General features: G+C 57.8%; 1 protein-coding gene across 2 annotated transcripts in view; it reads left to right on the forward strand.

Annotated features, from left to right (window-relative positions):
- COL2A1 (collagen type II alpha 1 chain) overlaps positions 1 to 19,455 on the forward strand; it is a 75,178-nt gene that overhangs the window by 29,462 nt on the left and 26,261 nt on the right. For both annotated transcript variants that reach the window (XM_005291904.5, XM_005291905.5), the window contains 19 exons: positions 20 to 64; positions 970 to 1,023; positions 3,007 to 3,105; positions 4,016 to 4,060; positions 4,335 to 4,433; positions 4,956 to 5,009; positions 6,278 to 6,385; positions 6,820 to 6,873; positions 7,674 to 7,772; positions 11,011 to 11,064; positions 11,937 to 12,035; positions 12,498 to 12,551; positions 13,205 to 13,258; positions 14,042 to 14,095; positions 14,693 to 14,746; positions 15,342 to 15,386; positions 16,249 to 16,347; positions 16,780 to 16,887; positions 17,732 to 17,785. In XM_005291904.5, coding sequence (XP_005291961.2) covers positions 20 to 64; positions 970 to 1,023; positions 3,007 to 3,105; positions 4,016 to 4,060; positions 4,335 to 4,433; positions 4,956 to 5,009; positions 6,278 to 6,385; positions 6,820 to 6,873; positions 7,674 to 7,772; positions 11,011 to 11,064; positions 11,937 to 12,035; positions 12,498 to 12,551; positions 13,205 to 13,258; positions 14,042 to 14,095; positions 14,693 to 14,746; positions 15,342 to 15,386; positions 16,249 to 16,347; positions 16,780 to 16,887; positions 17,732 to 17,785 — 1,332 coding nt within the window. The remainder of the gene's footprint in view (positions 1 to 19; positions 65 to 969; positions 1,024 to 3,006; positions 3,106 to 4,015; positions 4,061 to 4,334; positions 4,434 to 4,955; positions 5,010 to 6,277; positions 6,386 to 6,819; positions 6,874 to 7,673; positions 7,773 to 11,010; positions 11,065 to 11,936; positions 12,036 to 12,497; positions 12,552 to 13,204; positions 13,259 to 14,041; positions 14,096 to 14,692; positions 14,747 to 15,341; positions 15,387 to 16,248; positions 16,348 to 16,779; positions 16,888 to 17,731; positions 17,786 to 19,455) is intronic.

The following is a 19,455-nucleotide window of genomic DNA, read 5'->3' on the forward strand; positions in this document are numbered from 1 at the left end:
AGTTGCCTTGCTTCCACAGGGTGCTCGTGGCAACGACGGTCTCCCTGGCCCAGCCGGTCCCCCTGTAAGTACTTTGTTTTCTGTATATTACCTCTTCTAAAATGACACTCTTTGCACAGGACGGTTTTGCTGAAAACTGTCTCCTTGTGTGTGTTTTAGATGGTCAGAAATATTTTTTAAAATGGGCCCCGGCCCGTGTACCCTGGGCTCCCTCCACATCACATCCTAAGCGCAGGAGCACTAGTTATTAGTTATTGTTTGTATTGTGGTAGCACCTCTCAGCCCCAGCCCTGGCCCCAGGGCCCCGTTGTGCCAGGCACTGTACAAACACAGAACAAAACACCGGGGCCTGTCCTGAAGAGATCACCCACCCCCAATAAGACAGAAAACATCACACACACGCACTCCCTCCAGCAATTGCCCCCCCCTCTTCCCCCCAGCAGAGTACAGGAATTGGATGGTATCCCCTTAAATCCCCTCCAGTGGTGCTCACCGGGTTCTGTGCGGGTCTCCAGCAATGTGAACTGTACGAGGAGAGCCCCCTGTGACAGTTCCGCCGCCAGGAGATCGTCACTAGTCTGCTGCACTTGTGCTGCTAAGGGGTAGGGGCTGATTGCTGCTAGCTCTGGGCTGGTGCATACCCCATGTCTGGTACACTTCCCTTGGTAGTGCCCCTGCGAGGCCCACCTGTCTAGACCATGCAACTCAGCTGTCCTGAGTCCCTCTAGTGGCCTATACTCGTCCCCTGGAGCTCCCCCCTCATGGGCCCTCTGGTTTAGATTTTAACCTTCTGGGGACCATGCAACATGCCCCACCCCTCCCGACCCGATAAGGAACCCTTTGTCTGTGCTTTTGTGGGCTTCAATCCACCCACCGTCCCCAAATGGCAGCATCCTGCCTGATCTTTGAATTTGGACTTTGCTGCTCTTCCTTGTGGGCCGACTGTAACTTCTGTTTCTCTCTGCCCAGGGACCCGTCGGCCCCTCCGGAGCTCCTGGATTCCCTGGTGGCCCAGGCTCTAAGGTAGGTGATGAGTCTCCGGCAGACACTTCTCACATAGCTGAGCGCGGAGCCGGCCAGAAATGCCCTCCTCCGGCATTTTTGCAAGCATCGGTGAAAATCCACTGAGCGCTTCAGTTCCTCCGCTCACCTCCAGCCTGACATGTATTTTCAGGGTCACCTGCTGGAGCAGTGAGCAAAGATGGGATGGGAAGGAGTGAGTGTGAAAGGAGAGAAAGAGAGAAAGAAAAAAGAAAGAATGGGAGGAGAGTGAATGACAAAAAGAATGAATGAGAAAGAGAGAGAGAAGATGGGGGGAAATGTCAGAAAGAAAGGAAGGAAGAGTGAGACGAGAGAAAGAATGGGCAAAGAAAGAGAAAAACAAAGAAAAAATGGAAGAGAAAATGAATGGATGAGAAAAGAGACAAAGAAAAGGAGAGAAAAAAATGGAAAAAGAAGGAGAAAAAAGGGAAGAAGAAATAGTGGGAAAGAGAGAGATAAGGAGAGGGAGTAGGAGAAAGAGCAGAAGAAAAAAACAGCGAGGGAAAGAAAAAAGGCAGGTGAGTCTAGGGAGTAAACCGGGGCTCGACCCTGGAAAACGCTGAGCACTCCGGCCCCTAACAGAACGCGCACTTTGCTTTAAGCACGTGCGGCAATCGCACGAACTCCAACGGGACCCATTCGCGGGTTTATAGTGCATCTCGGGTTTAACGGCTTTGCGGGCTCAGGCTCGAGCCCCTGCTTAAACAAATAAAGAGTCAATCCAGCTGAAAAATGACCACCCAGAGGGCCAGGACAATCTGAAAAGAGGCAGCCCCTGCCCTCCAGATTTCCCAATGCCACCTCCATCCAGTCCAGGGGCACCGCCATAAGTCCTATCTCCTCCCCCCACATGTCCCAGCCTGGTGATTTCTTTAATCAGATGCATGGGATATTTCCCTGGGACTCCCCCCTGCAGGAGTCTGGCTGGGAGGCATGTGGCATTTGGCTCCTGGCTGCTATTCTCACCACGGGCTGGTTTCCCCAGTTACCAGACAGCACAGGGCACCACGGAGATGCAGTCGTGGAGAGGCAGACAATGGCACTCGTCGGAGGAGATTGAAAGACATATGATCTCCCCCTCCCCGATGCAGCTGGGGGGCGGATGAGAGCAGAGAGCTGCGTTTGAAGTTTGTTTATTCAGCTCCGGGTCTTTTAATCCCAAGAGGAGAGAATTTATTGAAAAAAATCAATAAATCCCCAAGTAAAAGCAAAGCCGCCGTGGCGGGTTGGGACAGGGGCTAGTGCAGGCTCAAGGTATGTGTGGAGGGAGGCTGCGATTTTCCAAAATCTTAGCAATCTTTTCCAAAAACGTAGCGATTTTGGCTGCCTGGCGTGAGATCCCCTAAAGAGGCCTGGGCTTCTGAGGGCGGGTCCCTCAGCACTTGCTGGAAATCAGGCTTCTTGAACGGGATCTCCAGTTGGGGTCCCCGAAATCACCAGCCACTTTGGAAAATCGTGGCCCCAAATCCTCCCAAAGAGACAGAGGAAAGACACTCATAAGTACTGGTGCTGGGAGGGGATTCCTTCCTGCACTGACATCTCCTTAGAAAGGTTCACCCACACACCGCCCCCTAGGCTGCTGTATCATGAGTGACCGGAGACACTAGGCTGGGAAGTATATAGACACCCCACTGAGATCAGAGCCACACCGTGCCGGGCACTGCCCAGACAGACCCTGCCCGGATGAGCTCACAGTCTGCATAGACCGAGGGTGGGAGGGGAAAGTGACTTGCACAGGGTCATGCAACCCATCAGTGGCAGAGGTCAGGCATAGAGGCATCACCCACTAAGCCACGCTTCCTCTCCCGTTTACAGGCTGTTCCACTTTTTAACTGGACAGAGCATCTAGCCCCATCCACACAGAAGCCTCCCGGGCCAGGGTGGGTCACACAGGATGGCATGTAGGCATTGTATCTCCGCTGTGGGATTCTGCTTTCTTTATCCCTTTTCCTTTTCCCTTCGCAGGGGGAAGCTGGCCCCACTGGCGCTCGAGGCCCTGAGGGTGCCCAAGGCCCCAGAGGTGAATCTGGAACTCCCGGCTCCCCCGGACCTTCAGGGGCACCTGTAAGTAACTTGCCCCTTTCTGCCGCGATAGAGGAGGGGCCTAGCCAGGGGGGGCTGTTGTGCTTAATTGCCCCCAAGCCTTCAAGGGGGGTGAGGGCTATAATCACAGAGAAAGGAGAAAGCCCACCCAGGTGATGAGTTACCTGAAGAACCCCTGTCCCTCGGGAGCACAGGGTTCCCGCCCAGTTTAATGCCTCCAAACACGACCCCCTTCTGGTGTCGTATCTCTTCTCCTGCCCTAGGCAGCCAGCCTCATTCGGCCTCATGCTCACTCCCACTATGAGTGATACAGGGAGTATTAACTTCACTTTACCAGTGGGGAAACTGAGGCACACCAGCCTTGAAGGCCCAGATCTTCAAAGGTATTTAGGTCCCTAATTCCCACCAGATCAAAGGGAGTTAGGGGCCTAAATACCTTTGAGGATCTGGGCCTAGCTGACTGGCACGAGGTGACACAGGAAGAGCGCTATCCACTAGGCCATCCTTCCTCCTCCGTTAGCATCCCTGATCTCTTCCCCCTGCATTGTGGCAGGAGTCACCCCTCCCACCATCAACCGTGCAATCTAGATCCAGCTTCCTTTCCTTTCCTTTCCAGCTTCCATTACCTGAACTGTCCCTCCAGGGCCTCAATATATATTTAACCCTGCCTTTCCCCTGCTGCAGCTGCAGCCTATCAGGGCTTGCTCCGGCCCCTCCAACTGTTAGTCTGATTGACACCTGTCACTGCAAGCGTTAGCCTTAGTCACAGCCCTCTTAGCCTTTCCCCAGAGGGGAATTTGTTGAGTAATTCTCCCCCCGTTGAATTCCCTCCCGTTTCTTTGGTGGAAGCTACAGCAGTTCCCCATAGGATCTCCCTGGCCCACTGGAAAGGGATTTGCTAGTCGCTCATTGATCTTCTCCTTGCTTCTAGGGTAACCCTGGAACTGACGGCATCCCTGGCGCTAAAGGATCAGCTGTGAGTAGGACTTGGCCTTGACGCCCAAGGGGAAGTGGGGAATTCAGTGGGGTGGATGGAGCCTGAATTCAGTGGGGTGGACGGAGCAAAGGGGGGGCGGGTTTCGAGTCACCTTGGCCCAGCTCAGCGGGTACATCCGCCCCTGCCGTGGGAATTAATGCCGCATGGATGTGCTGAGCCAAGGGAGGTGGTGGATTCTCAGCTGCAGGGCGAGGGGATGGCCGGACCCTTTGCTTGTACCTCCTGACCGCCGCCTGCTCTGTGCTGTCAACAGGGTGCTCCTGGAATTGCTGGTGCCCCCGGCTTCCCTGGGCCACGTGGGCCTCCCGGGCCTCAAGGTGCAACTGGGCCTCTGGGTCCCAAAGGTCAGACGGTAAGAATCTGGGGGAGCAGGTCTGTAGCAGGGGACGTGTTCCCAGAGCACAAAGAAATGCCGCGTCCCCCTTCCATACACCACAGCCTCCCCCCCGGTGCTGACCCCCCTCCCCACAACACCACAGCCTCCCCCTGGTGCCAACTCCCCCGACGCCACAGCCTCTCCCTGGTGCTGCCCCCCCCACGCCACAACCTCCCCCGGGCCACATTCTCGTCCCACTGCCACCTTCCCCTCTCACATACTGCAGATTCCACCTGCCAGACGCCGCACATGATGCCTCTTACCCTTCCCTTTGCCACAAATTCTGTCCTGGGCTGCTGTCCCAGGCCATGTGCCCCAAATCCCCCTCCCCCTGCCATGTGCCCTGGGGAAAGGGATCAGCGTACACCATCGGATACTTCAGGGTGTGCAAACACCGCTCCCTTGGAAATCCACACCTGAGCGGCATTCACGGCCTGCGGAGACGTACCTGGACGGGCGTGTGGGACGATGAGTGACGAGCTCTCTCTTTCTCTGCAGGGAGACCCTGGCATTGCAGGCTTCAAAGGCGAACAAGGCCCCAAAGGTGAATCTGTGAGTATCCAGCAAACCAGCTCGAATGTGATCTATGGTCTGAAGAATTCCTATGATTTACAGTCACGGGCCATCCAGTGCGAACCCAGCGGTGGGCAGTTGTGCCCATGCAGATGCCCCTTAGATGTCACCCTCCAGCACACGCCCCTGAAGGTCCTCTGGGCAGGACTCTCAGGCGCTGAGCACAGAATGACAACCTTCTCCTCCCAAGCCCTGAGTAGGATACGTCCTGACCTAGTCTTGCCAGTAGACACCTAGTTAACATAGTGAGTGACAGATACTGCCCCAAAGAACCGATGGCCTAACCAGTGCAGGAGGAAACAGAGAGGAAAGGTGTTACCTAAAGTCATCAGCAGAGCCTGGAACAGAATCCAAATCTCCTGAGTTCCAGTCCAGTGCTCTAGCCAGTAGGCTGCACGGCCTCCCCGGGGTGTAGTTTGAATCCCATCCCTTGGCCGCGCTGGGGTAGCCCTCGTTCCTTCGTGCACCTGTTCCCTGCTTCACGGCACACTTGGCAGAAGAGAGAGTCTCTCCTGCAGTTTTAATGAGCCTTTTCCCCTAACTGGCCCCTTGGCTAGCAAGCCCTGCAGGGCCCTCTCGCTGAGCTCACGGAAGGCAAACGCTAGCCACCCTGTTGCCTTTAGCCTCTGCCTCCCAGAACTTCTCCGCTAGGCCAAGAACATTCTCTCAACACGCCATTAACCAGCCTGAATACAATGGGGCCAGATCCTCCGCTGGGGTAAATCAGCTCACCTCTGTTTTTTTGCACCAGCACAGGATCTGGCCCACCCGTGCAGGACCCTTGTGCTGAGGGGCTGTCACAAACAGTTCAGAACTGCGTTGTGCCCGTTTACATTCCCCAGAGGGGGACAATGGCCTGAGGGCTGGATCTGGCCAGGGTTCCTTCTACGTTGCTATTATTAAACAACTCTGAGAGGCCCTGTCTGAGATCAGGGCCTCACGGCACTAGGGGCTGTACAGGCAGTAGTCCCTGCCCTGGGGGAGCTTGCAGTCAAAATGACCCAGACAGAGGTTAGTGGAGGAAATGAATGCAACTTGCCCAAAGTCACACAGCAGAGCTGGGACTAGAACCCTGGTCGCTTGGCTCCAAGGGCCAGACCCTACCCACTAGACCACATGCCTCAGCTGGTAGGTGATAGAGGCCATGTACCTCAGTGGCTGGCGCAGGAAGGTCCCTCACACTGTCCTAGGCTGCGGGCGAGAGGACGGGGAAGCCTAATGCATGCTCTCCTTGTGTCCCCCCACAGGGCCCCGCAGGGCCACAGGGAGCACCCGGCCCAGCTGGCGAAGAAGGCAAGAGAGGTGGTCGTGGTGAGCCCGGTGCTGCTGGGCCTGTCGGACCCCCTGGAGAGAGAGTAAGTGCCGTCAGCATCATGCTTCCACGCTGGCGGCATCACCATGCTTGGCAGCCTGGCATGGGACAGAAAGCCGGTGATAGCCATCTTGGCACGAGCCCTGGGATACATGGGGCAACGACCCCGGGAGCCAGGGTGTAAAGGCCACCCAGGGGTGAGCTGGAGGATCGGCAGCCCCGTGATGTGAGCCCATCATGGTGCAAGTCCCCGGCATTCATGGCGTGTCCGCCATGTGGGACTCGCAGTGTAACGCTCACCCCAGGGCGAGCCCTGGACTCCCAATTCAGAGTGAGCTCAGCTACAGGTGTGTGGCTTGGGGTGGGGACTGCTGAGATCATCCATCTCCTTGACCAGTACAGTGCCGGGAAACTAGTGGAGGGAGCGTAGTGGTACCTAATACCATGATGCCACCCTTGTCGTCTCCTCCTTCCTAGGGCTCTCCTGGAAACCGCGGCTTCCCAGGTCAGGATGGTCTCGCTGGGCCCAAGGTGAGTGAAACCATTGCCCCTGTTCCGTGAGCCGACCGTGGGGGTAGCAAATGATCTAGGGGTCACCTGCCATAGACTCAGCCTAGGCATCTTACTGTCCTGGGAGAGGCTGGACAAAAAAGGCACCTGGGTGGAATTTATTGGCAGAGGACCATCCCCTGCCCTGGGGTCTGGTGCAATCCACCCAGGAGGAGGGCCGCTCGACCAGCTGCATGACTTCTCAGCTCAGCTCGGCAACATCTGCCCCCAGAACCGTTCCTGAGCAAAAATAAGGTGACCCTAATATAAGGCACTGGGCTCTGTCCGGAGAGAGCCAACTTCGGGCCCTCTCTCAGCTCCCAGCTGTGGTTTATATATGTCCCTTCTTTCCCAGCATGCCTTGCCCCCAGGTGGGATTGCCACAGACTGCCCCGGTGGACTCCATTTCCAGCCTGCCCTGCTCTCCTGGTTCTGAAGTAGAGGCTGAGAGGAGAGGGGGTTGGAGACTACAGGGATAGCATGAGATCAGTCCATTGCCCGTGTCTCCTGTCTCCCAAGTACCTTTTGAGGCTGGATTGGGCTGGCTCAGAGGAGTTCCCACCCCAGTCCTTAAAGAGATGGTGCTCCTTTTTACAGGGATCGACCCAATGCTTAGCAGCCTTAGTCATGTTGATTTCAGCGTGAGCCAGATTGGGGCCCTTAGCGATGACACGTTAGCCTCGCCTGTCCCTAGCCAGACTGGTTGTGGTGCATCCTCCTGCCCCTGGTTGCCCCCTAGAACTGGGTTGGCTAATGTGCATGTCTTCCTTATCCCCGGACAGGGTGCCCCTGGCGAGCGTGGTCCCGCTGGCCTTGGGGGGCCTAAAGGAGCCACTGGTGATCCTGGACGTCCTGGAGAACCCGGCCTGCCCGGCGCTAGGGTGAGAATGAAGGGGAGATGGCATCAGCTCCCAGCCAAGCTTGGCCTTGACAACTGGGACTGAAAGGGTTAAGATGTTTACAGCAAGCAACGTTTTTTGGGGTGGGGGGCGGAGCAGAAATGGAACCCCAACTTCCCATGCATCTCACATGCCTCCAGAGAATCCAAGGCATCTCTCTGCTAGTGACCCACCCACAGGGCTGGCATGCGGTGTGGCAAAGAACGCCAGCTGTTTGCCCTTCAGCCAGAGTGTAAGCGGGAGCCGGCACGTGGGTACCAGTGAGGGGAAGCACTGGCTGTCAATGGGCCTAAATAAGACTTTGAGGGGGGGGGGACATCGAGAGCTGGGTTTCGGTGCCGGGCCCCTGCCCCTTGCCACGTTTCCCAGCGTTGGGTATTGCAGGTATTGTCAAAACCAGGAGGAGCCTATCTCTGAAATCCCAGAGCTTTGGTTGGACCTTTGCTAGCCAGCGGTTTATCACCCATATCCCATCTTCTGCACATGTAGCTCTCCCGAGGCACCAGCAGGTGGCACCAACCACAGCAGCCTGGGTGTCGCTGGGGCGCACTCCCCTTCTGAGCCTGGGGCAGGTGGTAATAAGGGAATGTGCAGCCCTGCAGCCCAGCCATAGGGGGCGCTCAAACAGTGCTGAGTCCTCCCTGCCTGACTCCAGTGTAACTGGCTGCTGCTGGAGTCCCCTGGCTGGTGACACGACCCCGTGAGGCTGAACCATATAGGGGCAGATCCTCGGACGGACACCGAATACTGTATTCAAAGCATCCAGCCCCAACGAGGAATTCCCACTCCCCATTGAGAATCACATGCCGCCCCTCCCCCGCAGTGAGAATAATTCCCGCGCCTGGGCTCCTCTAGGCATGACAAAGCCTCCCTTCTTTTTCATTGTACTCCAGTAGAACCCAGAGGCCCTAATAGATCAGGGCCCCATGGTGCCGGGCACTGCACAGACACACAGCGAGAGACGGTCCCTGCCCCAGCTGAGATCAGGGCCCCATGGTGCCGGGCACTGCACAGACACACAGTGAGAGACAGTCTGTGTCCCAGCTGAGATCAGGGCCCCATGGTGCCAGGCGCTGCACAGACACACAGTGAGAGACGGTCCCTGCCCCAGCTGAGATCAGGGCCCCATGGTGCCAGGCACTGCACAGACACACAAGGAGAGATGGTCTCTGCCCCAGCTGAGATCAGGGCCCCATGGTGCCAGGCACTGCACAGACACACAGCGAGAGACAGTCTGTGTCCCAGCTGAGATCAGGGCCCCATGGTGCCAGGCGCTGCACAGACACACAGCGAGAGACGGTCCCTGCCCCAGCTGAGATCATGGCCCCATTGTGCCGGGCACTGCACAGACACACAGCGAGAGACGGTCCCTGCCCCAGCTGAGATCAGGGCCCCATGGTGCCAGGCACTGCACAGACACACAGCGAGAGATGGTCTCTGTCCCAGCTGAGATCAGGGCCCCATGGTGCCAGGCGCTGCACAGATACACAGCAAGAGACGGTCCCTGCCCCAGCTGAGATCAGGGCCCCGCTGTGCCAGGCACTGCACAGACACACAGCGAGAGACGGTCCCTGCCCCAGCTGAGATCATGGCCCCATGGTGCCAGGCACTGCACAGACACACAGCGAGAGACGGTCCCTGCCCCAGCTGAGATCATGGCCCCATTGTGCCGGGCACTGCACAGACACACAGCGAGAGACGGTCCCTGCCCCAGCTGAGATCATGGCCCCATTGTGCCGGGCACTGCACAGACACACAGCGAGAGACGGTCCCTGCCCCAGCTGAGATCAGGGCCCCATGGTGACAGGCACTGCACAGACACACAGTGAGAGACAGTCTGTGTCCCAGCTGAGATCAGGGCCCCATGGTGCCAGGCGCTGCACAGACACACAGTGAGAGACGGTCCCTGCCCCAGCTGAGATCAGGGCCCCATGGTGCCAGGCGCTGCACAGACACACAAGGAGAGATGGTCTCTGCCCCAGCTGAGATCAGGGCCCCATGGTGCCAGGCACTGCACAGACACACAGCGAGAGACAGTCTGTGTCCCAGCTGAGATCATGGCCCCATTGTGCCGGGCACTGCACAGACACACAGCGAGAGACGGTCCCTGCCCCAGCTGAGATCATGGCCCCATTGTGCCGGGCACTGCACAGACACACAGCGAGAGACGGTCCCTGCCCCAGCTGAGATCAGGGCCCCATGGTGCCAGGCACTGCACAGACACACAGCGAGAGATGGTCTCTGTCCCAGCTGAGATCAGGGCCCCATGGTGCCAGGCGCTGCACAGACACACAGCAAGAGACGGTCCCTGCCCCAGCTGAGATCAGGGCTCCGCTGTGCCAGGCACTGCACAGACACACAGCGAGAGACGGTCCCTGCCCCAGCTGAGATCATGGCCCCATTGTGCCGGGCACTGCACAGACACACAGCGAGAGACGGTCCCTGCCCCAGCTGAGATCATGGCCCCATGGTGCCAGGCACTGCACAGACACACAGCGAGAGACGGTCCCTGCCCCAGCTGAGATCATGGCCCCATTGTGCCGGGCACTGCACAGACACACAGCGAGAGACGGTCCCTGCCCCAGCTGAGATCAGGGCCCCATGGTGCCAGGCACTGCACAGACACACAGCGAGAGACGGTCCCTGCCCCAGCTGAGATCATGGCCCCATTGTGCCGGGCACTGCACAGACACACAGCGAGAGACGGTCCCTGCCCCAGCTGAGATCAGGGCCCCATGGTGCCAGGCACTGCACAGACACACAGCGAGAGACGGTCCCTGCCCCAGCTGAGATCATGGCCCCATTGTGCCAGGCGCTGCACAGACACACAGCGAGAGACAGTCTGTGTCCCAGCTGAGATCAAGGCCCCATGGTGCCAGGCACTGCACAGACACACAGCGAGAGACAGTCTGTGTCCCAGCTGAGATCAGGGCCCCATGGTGCCAGGCGCTGCACAGACACACAGCAAGAGACGGTCCCTGCCCCAGCTGAGATCAGGGCCCCGCTGTGCCAGCCGCTGCACAGACACACAGCGAGAGATGGTCCCTGCCCCAGCTGAGATCAGGGCCCTGTTGTGTAGGGTGCAGCAGAGGTCTCCCCTCCTCCAAAGACACGGGAAACTGCCCAGCTGTTTCAGTGTCTCCTGAGTGCCAGCACAGAGCAGAGCTAGAGCAGGGACCCGCGGGAAAGTCCTAACTCTGTGCCGCCTTCTTTCCACCAGGGTCTCACTGGGCGCCCGGGTGATGCTGGTCCTCAAGGCAAAGTCGGTCCGACTGTAAGTGAGACGCCTCTTCCTTCCTGGATTGGGCTCTGAGGGGCACTCAATTAACGGGGAGCTGAGTTTGGGGAAGGGGATAGGAGGTGGCTTCTGAGTTTGGGGAGGTCCTAGGTGGGCTCTATGTTTTTGGGTGTATATATTGGACATTGGGGGTATTGGGTGAGTGTTGAGATTTGGGAAGTACTGGGTGGGGGCTGAAATTTGGAGGGATATTTGGAGGGCACGGACATTTGGGGGTAGTGCGTGGGGGCTGTGATTTGGGGTACATTAGAGAGTGGCTATGATTTGGGGGGATGTTGGGTAGTCATTGAGATTTGGTAGGGGATCTTGGGTGGGTGCTGTGTTTGGGGGTGCTGGGTGGGGGCTGTGATTGAGGAGGGGATGTTGGGTGGATGCTGTGCTTTGGGGGTGCTGGGTGGGGGCTGAGGAGGGGATATTGGGTGGGTGCTGTGCTTTGGGGGTGCTGGGTGGTGGCTATGTTTGGGGAAGGGATATTGGGTGGGTGCTGTGCTTTGGGGGTACTGGGTGGGGGCTGTGATTGGGGTGGGGATATTGGGTGTTACAGGGAGTGTGGCTGAGTGGTGGGTGATCATGGGACTTTCCGAATGCCCCCTGGCAGTGTGCTCCCCTCCTGGGACGGGCAGGGTCTTGTAGCACAGAAAACAGAACAGCCTCAACTCAGCACTTTGCCAGGGGGGAACAAAGCCCCCAGTCCTTGGCACCGTTGGCGCCTGTGCCAACAGTTGATGAGACCTCCAGCGCTCTTGCCCAGACTAAGCTGCAGGTTCCTAGAGGCTGCATGCGGGGGCTGCTCAGAGTGCAAGAGGGAGATCGTCTGCTAACGTGCTAACCTCTGTGCCTCCCTGCAGGGTGCCGCTGGTGAGGACGGTCGCCCGGGCCCACCGGGCCCCCAAGGTGCTCGCGGGCAGCCTGGCGTCATGGGTTTCCCAGGGCCAAAAGGTGCTAACGTAAGTACACGTTCCTGAAGTGGGACCCCACCCCCCATGTTCCCTTCCTGCCAGGCAGCGTGGGCCAAGGGACAGCCCTCTTGCAGTGGCAATGGGCACCCCTGCAGTCCATATACACATGTACAGTCCTGGGCCATGGGCAGCTTGTTGTGAGCTTCGCCACTGAGTCAGGCATCGGGCAAAGGAGGATGAGAGGCCCGAAGCAAAGGACCCTGGGAAATGCCCCAGTTGGCGCCAACATGTCCAGGTGTCCTGTGGAGCTGCCGTTTCTTCAGATCAGCCGGAGCGGAGCTAGGACTGGGCTAGCCCCAGCTCCATGGACCCCATTTGTATCACTCCTGGTGATGTCAGCCCGGGCACCTGCTGCAGAGAAGCGAGGGCTGGCTAGCGGAGGTGACGCCGAGCCTGTTTTGGTGACATCGGGGCCTCATTCATCACACCGTGTGTTCTCTCTCCTCCTAGGGCGAGGCTGGTAAAGCTGGAGAGAAGGGATTGCCCGGCGCCCCTGGTCTGAGAGTAAGTGGGTTTATCTTCCCCTCCCCCCTCTACTACAACACAGGCTTAGACCCCCAGCCCCTCCCTGCAGATAGCCACGCCCAGAATCAGACTCCAGCCAGTCCATTTCCCAGGAGGCAGTGCAGGATTGCTTCCCTTTGCACCTTTAATGTGGGGCGCTCCAGTCTAGATTCAAATATCCCCCACCACAGGGTTCCCCGCACTGCTCCTGGGAGAGTCCCTCCCCGTTCTGCCCCTGGCTGGCAGAGATCTTCTTTTAGGAGGGTCACTTAATCAATGTCTGACAAAGGCAGCGTTGGGAGCCCCATCGTACAGATGGAAACAGGGCCGGATCGATTACGTGACTCAGCCGGGCCGAGCCAGGACTTGAACTCAGCACCTTCCTCTCTCAAGGAGTGGCGTTCTGATTTTTTCAGAATTCGGTGGGTGCACCACAAAGCCCTAGTGATATGGGGCCAAGGTCAGAGCCCAGCTGGATGGACGGACAGCTGGATAAATGGACAGATAGACAGATAAATCTAATGCTGCCTAATCCGTTGCAACAGGAGCAGAGAAAGAATGCGAGGTCCCGGGAGGGAATTTTAAAAGCACAACAGTCTGGTAGCTAAAAAGGGGTCACTGATCAATGTCCTGGGGGTTTCTTTTCTCTCTAGGGTCTTCCTGGCAAAGATGGTGAGACAGGAGCTTCCGGCCCCCCTGGACCTGCCGTGAGTATTTGCCACTTCCTCGTTATATAGACGTCAGCGTGAGGAAGGGGGCTAGAAGGAAATCAACGAGGCCAGTCTCTAGCCACAATACAGAGATGGACCTGGGCAGGATGGCTGACCCATAGGCCTGCTGGTCACAGAGACTGGGATTTCTTTCCTGTAGAGCAACCCAGACTGGGAGACCCCATTACACTAGATTGGGGGATCTGCCCCTTTCCCAGTTCCAAGCTGGGAGACCCCAGACTGGGGGATCCTGCTCCTTCACCAGACTGCGGGATCCTTTCCCAGGTCCCCACACTGGGACCCTATACCACACCTGGTCAGTGAGTTGTCAGTCCACGCTTCACCGAATAACAGGGGTGGATGGATGCTGAGTGGAATCTGGTTGCAATGTAGAACCCACATGTGGCCACCAGAAGGTGCTCTGGGTTTAATTTTTTTTTGGCCAAAACCTGGCTGCTCTAAGATAGGGGAGCCTGGTTTAGAGAACAAATCAAAGTAAAACAAACCAGGTCACAGATATCCAACTTCAAGGGCTAACACACAGGGTGGGTGCCCTGGATTGGTTGGGGATTGGTCCTGCTTTGAGCAGGGGATTGGACTAGATGACCTCCTGAGGTCCCTTCCAACCCTGATATTCTATGATTCTATGGATGATGTGTCCTGTCCCATCACGGGCGCCGTAGCCCTGTCCTATCACAGGTGTCATCTCCCCATTGGGCCCTAAATCTGGGGTTGGGACCGGGTGTAGTTTACGCTCACAGTTCTCCCTTCCTTCTGCAGGGGCCTGCTGGCGAGAGGGGTGAACAGGGCTCGCCAGGTCCTTCTGGCTTCCAGGTGAGTAGGAGCGATGCCTTTTAACCCTTTTGCATTGTGGGGTCGGGGCAGTCTGTAAATACCTGTCCCCCAGCTCCATCCCCAGGAGCTCTGGCCTGCTCGGTGTATCTCCATTGGAGGCTGTAGCCACATCCCTCAGCCCTAGTGCCAGCAGGTAGGCTGCTTCCAGGAGCCGATGTCACACGTGCCAGATCCGGAATCCCAGCTGGGCCTTTTGTCACCCAACACGTGCTCTGAACATGCCCCACCCAGCCCAGAGACTGAGGATGTGTCTGCACACTAAGCCTGGGCTGGGACTCAGGTTTGAGTCCAAGCCCCCCTTCTGTCTACACACAAATCAGTTCGACTCAGGGCAGCAAGCACCCGGATCCTAGGACCCTGCTCGGGGGGTGGGTCAGAGCCCAAGTCCTGCTGTGAATTCAGACCCTGTCATTTTGCAGTGTGAATGCAGCTCAAGTCCCAGACCCGAGTCAGAAGGTCTCCGTAGCGTGGACGCGTTAGCATGGCTCTGAGACCCGGTCCACAAGCCCGGGGCCCACAGAGTGGACATGAGACACCTACGGTCATGGCTAACCTCTCTGCACTGCTTCCTTTCAGGGACTCCCCGGCCCCCCAGGTCCTCCAGGCGAAGGTGGCAAGCCAGGAGATCAGGTGAGTTCAGACCCCATCCCGGAGCTTCCTTAGCACCTCACTGCAGGCCATGAACAGAGCTACCATGCGAGCTGGCAACTGAGTCCCCTTTGCAAGGTTTAGCCCGGGGACCCTGGGATCCGGCGCTGGGTCAGGGAGGTTCAGCCCACCTGGCTCAAGCCACCATGCGGGGAAAAGCCTGAGTCACTGAAGAAGCCTGATGGTCACTAAACTTGGGGCTCTGTCAGACTCCGTGTGCCCCCTTCCCGCAGCCACCCCGATCTAGGGTTTCCTGGGCCACCTCGGGAGCGAGACAGCGTGTGCGGTGCACCAGACCCAGACTGGTCCCCTCGCACCGTCCGAAAGCCGCTAGTCGGAAACAACCATCGCTCGCCCGTTGCTGCCGATTTGCACGTCCGCCCAGTCCGAATCAAATGGCAGTCAGAGCCCCTCCCGGGGTGAACTGGCCCTACCGCAGCTGGGGAGAGCAGGCCCTGCTGTAGGTCTGTTCCCTAGCCCCATCTTCTCTCTGCACGGGGTGGTGCGTCTCTGGCTAGGGAAGGAGCTCTCTTGTCTCGGAGTGTAACTGCCTTCTCCCCCTTCTTGCTCTCCGTAGGGCGTCCCTGGCGAAGCTGGCACCCCAGGCCTCGTGGGTCCCCGAGTAAGTACTATTCGTCCTCCGGGTCACAGAGCGGGAAGCTCAGCAGCTGGGTTATGGTTATTTATTAGATGTGTTACGGCTGCGCCTAGGAGCCCCTGTCCTAGACCAGGAGCCCATCGCGCTAGGTGCTGTACGGTATTTATTAGATATATTACGGTAGTGCCCTGGAGCCCTTGTCATGAATCGGGACCCTGTTGTGCTAGGTGCTGTACATTATTATTGCTACGTATTCTGTGTATTATGGTATCACTTAGTAGCCTTAGTCATGGACCAGGGCCTCATGGTGCTCGGTGCTGTACATTAGTTAGTAGATTTATTAGGTAGTGCCCAGGAACCCTAGTCATGGAACAGGGCTGCATGGTGCTAGGTGCTGCACATTAGTTATTAGGTGTATTACGGTAGTGCCCATCGCGCTAGGTGCTGTACAAACCCAGAACAAGAAGACTGTGCTGTCGTTCTTGGCCGTGTATCTGCTGCTCATGGTCTCAGCACCTGTTGCATCTCCGCTAACATTGCCCCTGAGCACCCCCTGCACCACTAACCACCCCCTCCAGGGCACTGGCAGCAAAATGGTCAAAAGCCACCTTTCAGTTTTGGCCCCTCCACTTTGGGTGCCCTGTTTAACCCCCCGGTATTTCTACAGCATCTTCCAGGCGATCCCCGAGCAACTATCAGGCAGCCGCTAGGGAACATTCACCCAGCGCTGATACGCAGCCACCTCTGGGGTGGAGCGCGGCAGCCACCCGCCGCAGCAGGGCAGCCCCGAGCGACTCTGTTGCAATGATAAAACCGCCTGGGCCCTTTAATTGTCCTGGCCAGTCCCCAGCTGTGACCTCCCTAACGGTGTCTCTTTCCACACCAGGGTGAACGTGGCTTCCCGGGTGAACGTGGCTCTCCAGGTTCACAAGGTCTGCAGGGCGCTCGAGGGCTCCCCGGAACTCCTGGTACCGACGGACCCAAGGTAGGTTCCCTTTGTCTCTCTCTAGTAGCTGGAGCATGGAAAAGGATTCCTTGCTGCTGCATCCGGGCTAAGAGAGCCGGTCCTTTAGCTCTGGCATGCGAGGCTCAGGCTTTCCGCTCTCGAGGGCCATGGTTCAAGCCCCACCCGGGGTGGCATCGTACCGATCGCCAGGGTGAGCTCTTGCCCTGGGAGGGGGGCAGGAAAACTGACCTTAGCAGCTGCAGGCTTTGTGGGCATCATGTTTAAAAGGGCCCCAAAGGGCTGGGCCCCAGAAGCATCTGGTCTGCCCGTTGGGAGAACGTTCCACCAGGGCAGAGCAGGCCCGGCTGACTTGATTGCTATCCTAGTGCAGCTCAGTGCACGGGAAGTAGGCGTGGCCAATCCTGCCCCGTCTGCATCACCCAGTGACCTCGCTGTGTTCCTCCGCTCTAGGGTGCGACTGGTCCATCCGGCCCTACTGGTGCCCAAGGTCCCCCCGGTCTGCAGGGGATGCCCGGTGAGAGGGGAGCAGCTGGTATTTCCGGACCAAAGGGAGACAGGGTAAGTTGCGCCTTCCCCCGGACTTCAGGGGTCAGGCATTGCACAGGGCAGACAGGTGCACACGCAGGGCTGGATTCCCGGCGGGTGAGAGCGATGGAAGACGTAATGATTTCAGTGTGGTGATGCTGATTTATAGACGCTGGGAGCTGGCCCCATTGACTTCAGTGGAGCTACGGGATCTCGCCATGTTCCCGCAAAGAAGGGGCCAGCTGGGGGGATATGGGGATATGGGAAGGGGATATATTTGGCACTGAATATATTTGGCCTTGGGGATGTCGACCTTAATGCAAAAAGCAACAGAGGGTCCTGTGGCACCTTTAAGACTAACAGAAGTATTGGGAGCATAAGCTTTCGTAGGTAAGAACCTCACTTCTTCAGATGCAAGACCTTAATGCAGAGAGTTCAGACCCATGGACCGGAGGACACAAGATCAGCTGCTTCCATCAGAGCTTTGGAAGCTCTAAGCAATTTCTGGCCGTTGCAGGGGCATTGGTGCCACCTACCCCCGACCTGTGGCATGCAATACCTGGGTCTACTTTCGGATGTTGGGTGCCGGATGCTATGGGTGGCCTGTAACACGTGGGAGATCAGGCTAGATGATCTGTGGTCCCTGACTCTAAGCATTTCTGTCCCCTGCAGCGGATGAAAGACCATCTGCCAATCAAGCAGTCCAAGCCCCTATTGGTTCTTGGTCTATCTCTGGGATCCCTTCGATCCTGGGATCTCTTTGCTGCCCTCTCTGAGCTGATGGGGTGGGGGAGGGGCTCATGGTCCATGGTTGCCCTGGGATGGTTCAGCGGTACTGGCGGCTGGGCGGTAACTTCTCTCTGATCTCCTCCCACAGGGTGATGTTGGCGAGAAAGGCCCAGAAGGAGCTCCCGGGAAGGACGGCGGAAGAGTAAGTAGAGGGGAAGGCATCACTTGCTCAGATTGTCACGGGGACTGAATTAACAGGCAACATCCCAACCGTCTGCCTGTCTAGCTACACGGGCAGCTGACACTGGGGACACATGATGGAGGGTAGCATAAAGGTCAGGCAGAGCACTACAGCTGTCAGGGAACAAGCTGTCAAGGTGTAGCAGCCAGAAAGCCCTACTGGTCAGGCAGAGTAACAGCAGCGTAGAGCTGTAGCAGTCAGGTAGAGTTGTAGCAGTGTTGCAGGGAGGCAGGCAGTAGCTGGGTAGCAGGCAGAGAGCTGTAGCAGTCACACAGAGCTGGAGCAATGTAGGAGTCAGGCGGTAGCAGTCAGGCGGAGCTGTAGTCACATAGCACGCAGAGAGCTGGAGCAGTGTAGGAGTCAGGCGGTAGCAGTCAGGCGGAGCTGTAGTCACATAGCACGCAGAGAGCTGGAGCAGTGTAGGAGTCAGGCGGTAGCAGTCAGGCGGAGCTGTAGTCACATAGCACGCAGAGAGCTGGAGCAGTGTAGGAGTCAGGCGGTAGCAGTCAGGCGGAGCTGTAGCCACATAGCACGCAGAGAGCTGGAGCAGTGTAGGAGTCAGGCGGTAGCAGTCAGGCAGAGCTGCAGCCACATAGCACACAGAGAGCTGGAGCAGTGTAGGAGTCAGGCTGTAGCAGTCAGGCGGAGCTGTAGTCACATAGCACGCAGAGAGCTGGAGCAGTGTAGGAGTCAGGCGGTAGCAGTCAGGCGGAGCTGTAGCCACATAGCACGCAGAGAGCTGGAGCAGTGTAGGAGTCAGGCGGTAGCAGTCAGGCAGAGCTGCAGCCACATAGCACACAGAGAGCTGGAGCAGTGTAGGAGTCAGGCTGTAGCAGTCAGGCGGAGCTGTAGTCACATAGCACGCAGAGAGCTGGAGCAGTGTAGGAGTCAGGCGGTAGCAGTCAGGCGGAGCTGTAGCCACATAGCACGCAGAGAGCTGGAGCAGTGTAGGAGTCAGGCGGTAGCAGTCAGGCAGAGCTGCAGCCACATAGCACACAGAGAGCTGGAGCAGTGTAGGAGTCAGGCGGTAGCAGTCAGGCAGAGCTGTAGTCACATAGCACACAGAGAGCTGGAGCAGTGTAGGAGTCAGGCTGTAGTAGCATAGCTGGCAGAGAGCTGTAGCTGGGTAGCAGTCAGGCTGAAGCCGGGTAGCAGTCAGGCAGAGCTGTAGTCACATAGCACGCAGAGAGCTGGAGCAGGGTAGGAGTCAGGCGGTAGCAGTCAGGCAGAGCTGTAGTCACATAGCACACAGAGAGCTGGAGCAGTGTAGGAGTCAGGCGGTAGCAGTCAGGCGGAGCTGTAGCCACATAGCAAGCAGAGAGCTGGAGCAGTGTAGGAGTCAGGCTGTAGCAGTCAGGCGGAGCTGTAGCCACATAGCACGCAGAGAGCTGGAGCAGTGTAGGAGTCAGGCAGTAGCAGTCAGGCGGAGCTGTAGCCACATAGCACGCAGAGAGCTGGAGCAGTGTAGGAGTCAGGCGGTAGCAGTCAGGCGGAGCTGTAGCCACATAGCAAGCAGAGAGCTGGAGCACTTTAGGAGTCAGGCGGTAGCAGTCAGGCGGAGCTGTAGCTGCAAAGCAGACAGGCTGGAGCAGCATAGCAGGCAGAGAGCTGGAGCAGTGTAGGAGTCAGGC

Source organism: Chrysemys picta, chromosome 22 (genome assembly GCF_011386835.1).
Source record: "Chrysemys picta bellii isolate R12L10 chromosome 22, ASM1138683v2, whole genome shotgun sequence".
NCBI lineage: Eukaryota > Metazoa > Chordata > Testudines > Emydidae > Chrysemys > Chrysemys picta.